The sequence below is a fragment of the Cibotium barometz genome, chromosome 46, assembly GCF_041138505.1.
Source record: "Cibotium barometz isolate CiBa-2024 chromosome 46, ASM4113850v1, whole genome shotgun sequence".
Taxonomy (NCBI): domain Eukaryota; kingdom Viridiplantae; phylum Streptophyta; class Polypodiopsida; order Cyatheales; family Cibotiaceae; genus Cibotium; species Cibotium barometz.
Window position 1 is genome coordinate 24503013 of NC_141091.1, and position 6927 is coordinate 24509939.

At 39.3% G+C, this 6927-nt stretch overlaps 1 protein-coding gene across 1 annotated transcript; it reads left to right on the plus strand.

Annotated features, from left to right (window-relative positions):
- The first annotated feature begins 675 nt into the window (after nt 1-675).
- LOC147612048 (NAC domain-containing protein 68-like) lies at nt 676-6176 on the plus strand. The gene is made up of 3 exons (XM_086783892.1): nt 676-1503; nt 3494-3852; nt 5114-6176. Exons 1-3 carry the CDS (start codon nt 1269-1271, stop codon nt 5768-5770), a joined length of 1251 nt encoding a protein of 416 aa, XP_086640018.1. The 5' UTR covers nt 676-1268; the 3' UTR covers nt 5771-6176.
- The last annotated feature ends 751 nt before the right edge of the window (nt 6177-6927 follow it).

Sequence of the window (6927 nt, forward strand, 5' to 3'; positions counted from 1 at the left end):
GAGAGAGAGAGAGAGAGAGAGAGGATAAGTTCTTAGTTGGTACCATGAATCAAAGGCCACATAGCTCTTTTTGACAAACTTGAACTCAAGAGAACTTAGGAGAATCTTCCATGCATATGCAAGAACACGAGAGAGAGAGAGAGAGAGAGAGAGAGAGAGAGAGAGAGAGATGGGGGGATTGGACCATTTAATTTATGGACTACCTAACGATGACATGTGTGTGCACCAGTGGAAAGAGAAGACAAATATGGCTTGGGGAGAAAATGATAGAGAGGTGTGTGTTTGGAGTGCTTGTAAGACAACCTTTTTTGGTTGAGTCGTGCATATAATCGATTATATGATTGGAATCTCTATTTCTATGGTATTATTGGAATGCAGATTAAAATATTAAGGTAGGTGCACGAAGATGATTAGGGAGGGGTCCACCTATGATTAGTGCCAATGACAGGACATGGGAAATGGGGGGGCTCCTTATCATCACGGCGATGGCATGGCAAGAGCAGCCGGAACCGCTAGGGCTCACTCATCAATCCCAATCAAGTGGAAAAGGCCATACGTGCCACATGTCTCTCACACACTCTCTCTCTCTCTCTCACACACACACACCCTTCTCCTCCTCCTCCTTCTCTCTCTCTCTCTCTCTCTCTCAAACACACACACACACCTCTGCTCCTTTCCCTTCTCTTCTTCCCTCTCTCACATCCCATACCCACCTCCTCCTTCCTCTTGGAACTGTCTGAGCCACACTTTTGTGTAGTAGATTGCCATCTAAGCAGGAGGGAGGTCATCTCCACCTTGCTTTCTCACCCACCTTTCCTTCCTTTTCCTACTCGTCAAACCTTCATGCTAATTCAGTTAATGGGACTCGTCCTCATCTAACCTTCATTGGCCCCTCTCTCTCTGTCTCTCACACACACACACCCACCTCCTTTTAAGCCTTTCATTAGCTACATGAACTCCACCTGGCTGCTTAGCCATCAAAGCTCTTCCCATCCTTCCACCAGACGTTTTGCATCACTTTCAAGTAGCCAAGCATGAATCTTCTCTCTTTTCGCAGCTAGCAGAAGAGCCCAATTAAGCAAATACCAAACTCCTTCAAGAGAGTGGGGCAAGTATAACAAGCACTAATCAGAATGATTTAAACTCCTTGAGAGAATTCGAATTGCTGTCTCCATATATGTATATGCTAGATACACGCTTGATGACCATAATTATCATATATAATTATAATTACTATCATAATTATAATCCTTAATCAAGTAGAGTTGATGCAGCTTGCTTCTAGCATTGAAATTGCGCAGATAATGGAAAGCACAATAGCAAGGGCAAGTGCCGCTACAAGTGGGCAGCAAAGGTTAGATCTTCCCCCTGGATTCAGATTTCATCCGACAGATGAAGAGCTGGTGGTTCACTACCTCAAGAACAAGATCTCCTCTCGCCCTCTCCCAGTTCCCATCATAGCTGAGATCGACCTCTACAAGTTCGATCCATGGGACCTTCCAGGTTTCCTACTCTACTCTAGCACCTTACCTTTTCATAATCATCCGCCATATCGTCTTTCAATTTAATAGCTTCTATTCTTTCAATTTAATAGCTTCTATTCTTTAACAAATCAACCCTAATAATTTAATATCTTCTATTCTTTAACAAATCAACCCTACTTTTAATCAGATTCCCATCCTCTAAAGCTCTCTGGTTTGATAATTTTGTGTTCAAGATTCTCTAACCACCCCTACCCCCCCTGAATCACCTAATAATTATATGGTTAATAATTATGGCTTGACAGTATATATATATATATATATACTGCTTGCCATATTGCAGCACAGCTTGAATTAACAGTTGAATTAGAGTATAACCTACATCATAGCTTAGGTGCTCCAGCCCACAAGCTATGGCTGCCTGTTTTGATCACAATAACATAGCCCAAGAAGTCCTGTTTTGATCACAATAACATAGCCCAAGAAGTTAATCAATATAACGAATTTGATCATACTATTGCTTATTAATTTAATGCCTCTGTCAGATATATATATAATTGCTTACTAATTTAGTGTCCCACTCCACTCCTCCTCTTCTTCTTCTTTTTGTAATAATCTATTTAGTTATCTGTCTTATCTAAGGCTATGAAATCGCCTACCTTTTTCTAATAATCTATTGAGTTATCTTTCTTATTGAGAGCTGTCAAGTGTGATTATACTCAAAGTATTCAAATATCCCATCCCATTCCATCCCAGGTAGGATTACTGTCTCAAGGACGACCTAAGCCTGATTAATACACGTGAAGCATCTCCATCTTTATAATTAATATATTTTGATTCACATGCGATATATAGGAGATTATTGTGATAAGCCCATGGTTTATAATACTCATGTATAAATCCATGACACGATTCAAGTATTCAATTGCACAGGTGATAATAATAAAATAAAGAGGAATTTGTTAATAATTTAGGCCCGTTACACATACCCCACTGCCCATGTATGGGCGAAGGCGCCGATGAATTATGGGTGCTCGATACCCTCACCACATCAGCATGGGCAGGCAGGGGTATGGCGATGTGTAATGGCCCTCAAATATTCAACTTCATAGGTAAAATAATTGAATTTGTTAATAATTCAGATATTCAACTTCACAGGTGATGCTCATTAAAATAGAAGGAGATGACTATATCTGGTGTAAATTGAATTTGTTATGGCTCTTATAAGATAAAGAGATATATTTGACATGTATTCATGAATTTGTTATACTTTAAAGTATCATTTGTCTCGATTTTTTAAAACCTTTGACAGTTGGAAAATTTGGTGGTGTATCCACTTAAAAGTAAATAGATTGTTATGTAGAGACCTTAGGTGAGATTGTTTTGTAGAGACCCTAGGTGAGATTATCGTGCACACATCATAGGCAAGTCCTACCCTCGCCTCGATGCTTTCACTACAACTTATGAGTGTAGTGAGGAGGAATCAAACCCATGCGAGCTAAGAAATTTGAATGGCATATCTGTTGCACTACAACACTTGTGGTTGTATATTTGTTACACTACAACGCTTTGTGGTTGTGTATCTGTTGCACTATAACGCTTCGTGGTTGTATATCCGTTGCACTACAATGCTTTATGGTTCTAACAACGCTTCGTGGTTGTATATCCGTTGCACTATAACGCTTCATGGTTGTATATCCGTTGCACTACAATGCTTTATGGTTCTAACAACGCTTCGTGGTTGTATATCTGTTGCACCACAATGCTTTATGGTTCTAACAACGCTTCGTGGTTACGTTACACTACAACGCTCGCGGTTGTATACCCACTGCATTACGAAGCTCGTCATAGTCATAATAATACACTTAAAAGAAATATTTGTGAAATAATATACTTAAAAGAAATATTTGTAAAATAATACACTTAAAAGAAATATTTGGGAAAGCAAGGTGATTTTATTTAAAAGAGAAATTGTGATACTAATGAAATTTTTGTCGTGTCTGTGGATACAGGCAAGGCAATATGTGGGGAGAATGAGTGGTACTTTTTCACACCTAGGGATAGGAAGTACCCAAATGGAGCGAGGCCCAACAGGGCAGCAGGTTCTGGGTATTGGAAGGCCACGGGCACGGACAAGCCCATCATCTCGTGTGGATCGTCAGCTGCAGGTGGTGGCCATGGCGGCCATAGCCATAGCCATAGCCATAGCAGCTCAAGCTTTCAACAGAAGCTGGGAGTGAAGAAAGCCCTCGTCTTCTACAAAGGCAGACCCCCCAAGGGTCTCAAGACCAATTGGATCATGCATGAATACCGCCTTGCCCCCGAAACCTCTGCAAAAACCGCCTCCTTCAGCAGCCGCCGATCCCTCCGAGTAAGCTTTAATCGTCTTTCGTTAACCCATTTGATTAATCATACTTAGCAGCGTTGGCGCAGGATTGCTTAGAATTAATACTTCTGATCGTTGCTTCAATCATGATTAGTTAATCATCATTCGCAGTAATCCATTAGTTAGCCTAATCACATCATTCGGCGCTTTATTTTATTACTACACAGAAAACCTAATCACGCTTTTCCGGATTTTCAAAGTTTGGTACCCTACTTAAGGAAAGCAATTAAACGCACTAGTGAAGATATAATGATTCAGTCAAATCACATCGATAAGCATGCCTATTTGACCATTAAACCTTTCTATTTATTGTTTCTGAATGAGACAAACTAACATGCTTACTTTTTCGTAAAGCTTTTGACAATTCTGCTTGTAAGTCATTAATCCGTTCAATTAAATAAATTCTTGCGTAGTCTTTGATGATCAATTTAACCATTTCTTGCTTAGTTTTAAATACGATCAATCAAGTCATTTCTTGCTTAATCTTAAAGTCGATCAAACCATTTCTGGCTTATAAATATATCTACACCAACAGCTGATTAAATCTAAGACTGCTTGGTTAATTGAAAAGATCACAGCTATCCTTCATGGCATGTAGCAGCTGCTTGCTAATTAATCTTAAGGTCGATCAAGTAAACCATTTCTGGCTTATAATTATATCTACACCACCACTAAGAATGCTTGGTTAATTGAAAAAATCACCGCTATCCTTGATGGCATGCTTAAACAGTAGCAGCTGCTTGCTAATTAGTCATTCGTTAATCTCGTGGTTTCTCCTACATCATTATTTCGATCAAGCAAATCAATGATTTGCGTTTAATTATTTACGTCACTGCAATTGCACCAAAAGTGTTTACTCCGATCAATTAAACCATTTCCGATCAACTCAACCATTTATTGCTTAGTCTTATAAATGCGATCGATCAAACCATTTCCGGTTTATGAGTAAATAAGCAGCTAATTATAGGAAGGTTAATCATTTGCAGCTGTCTTGGCGTTGGTGCGGCGAGATAAGCATGATTTGGGTCGAGTAAATGAATGGATTGGAGCTAATTATATGTATATGTAAGGTTAATAATGATAGGGGTCGAGGAAATGAATGGATTGCAGCTAATTATATGCAGGGTTAATCAATTGCAGCCGTCATGGTGCAAGATAAACAGGATAAGGATCGAGAAAATGGATGGGATGAGTTGATGAATCTTACGTAATTAAATCTTAATTATGGGTGGTTTAATGTGCGCAGCTGGATGATTGGGTGCTATGCCGGATTTATAGAAAGAGCTGCCAAGCGCCGAGGGTGAGCACGGGGAGCGATTCGAATTCGTGTGTGGAGGAGGTGTTTGGAAGCCTACCGGATCACATGCAGCAGGATGAGGTTGATGCAGCGCAAATATACACCACCACAAGGCAGATGCCCACATTGGGCTCTTTGGGCAGATTGCTAAGGGGAGGCTCAGTGTCCGACCCCTTCCTTGATTGCCTTGTGGCCGACCAAGTCTCATGTGCAAGTGTGAACACTCTACCGGCCCCCAACATCCCTCTCAATAATAATCCAACTAACAACTATGACCCTTGGACCAATTTGTCACAATTAGACTCCACCCATTTGTTGCCCTCTCCTACTATCAATAACCCTCGCTCTCTCTTTTCCAAAGATATCCATCAAGCCCACAAAAGACCCACCATGCCCAACACCAACATTATTAATAACCATAGTATGGGCCTCAACATTGGCCTTGCCAGTATTTTCCCTTCCATGCACCACCACCAACAGCAACAGCAGCAGACGACAACTCAATGTAACCAGACCAATAATGGCAGTGGTGGTGATGAGGTTGCTGATAGCACCAACCTAAGATGGCCTTTTGTTGATGGTAGGCCCAAGTTTTCTTACACTTGAGGCCATGCGGCCATGCATGCCATGCCAAGCCAAACTCATAAAGTTTGGCCATGCATGCCATGCCAAGCCAAACTCATAAAGTTTGGCATATGTCAACTGTATGGAAGATGTTACACGAGTCATTGTCTTCGACAATTCATGTGATTTCTCAATCATGTATATGGAACATGACTTAGTCTTTTAGAGATACAACCTATAGCAATCATGATAAGTGGACCTCAGAGCTCTATAGAATAGAATTTAATTGAGATAAAGTGCCCACTATAGAATAGAATTGAATTGAGGCAAAGCGCCCACTAGTTATGACACAAATACTTCTTATGACTTTTTGTAGAAAGCTAGATGCAATTCTCAACACAAGACTTAATACACCTTGATTTTATTTATTTTTAGCACTACTTTTATATGTCATGTCAAATTTCTTCTTTTTCAAGACTCTAGGTTCAAATAAATAGATATTCAATTGACTTCAAAGTTTGTAATTTTCAAATTTAACTTCCAAGAGAACACAAATGTATATGTGGCTATTAAGATAAAATGCTTTTAGACTACTAAACAACTAAGATATAGCTCATACCATTCTCTTTTAGAAAAGTTCAAAATTCCATGTGGATCTCGAGTAGCTTTAGACCATTTTGTGTGGTGTGTACATGCATGTGCATGTTAAAAGCACATAATTATATAATTGCCAACTTGTTATGCTCAAGGTGTTTTCCACCAAAAAAAAAGTGTAGTTAAAATTTAAAAAATGTGGTTTGAATTTAAAAAAGGACATTATACCGGTTCTAAGGTAGCCATTAAAAAAATATTACAAATCATAGTGAAGGTATCTTATAATAAATATATATGGTAAAAGAGTAAAAGTGGGACCATTAAGGAAAAGATAATTTTTTCTTTTTAACTCTCCCATCAAGCTCATCATTATCCCTATGTATATAAGTGGCAAAGAGTTATATATAGAGAGCATCTTCTTCCCTATTTCTTCCATATTACTCTTAAGACAATTTTCTCTTTCTGTTGAAAGTCCACTTTTTTAAGGCTCTACACCTAGTACATGTAGGACCATAGATATCAAGCATGCTCAGACTTTTATGAAGATCTAGTTATCATGATACAGAGGTGTATCACTTTCCTTGGGGGGTTCACAAGATGTAAAC

Coding starts and splice junctions, on each gene's coding strand:
- LOC147612048 (XM_086783892.1), top strand. CDS start 1,269: ATGCAGCTTGCTTCTAGCATTGAAATTGCGCAGATAATGGAAAGCACA. Junction 1,504..3,493: donor CGATCCATGGGACCTTCCAG/GTTTCCTACTCT, acceptor CTGTGGATACAG/GCAAGGCAATATGTGGGGAG. Junction 3,853..5,113: donor GCAGCCGCCGATCCCTCCGA/GTAAGCTTTAAT, acceptor TAATGTGCGCAG/CTGGATGATTGGGTGCTATG.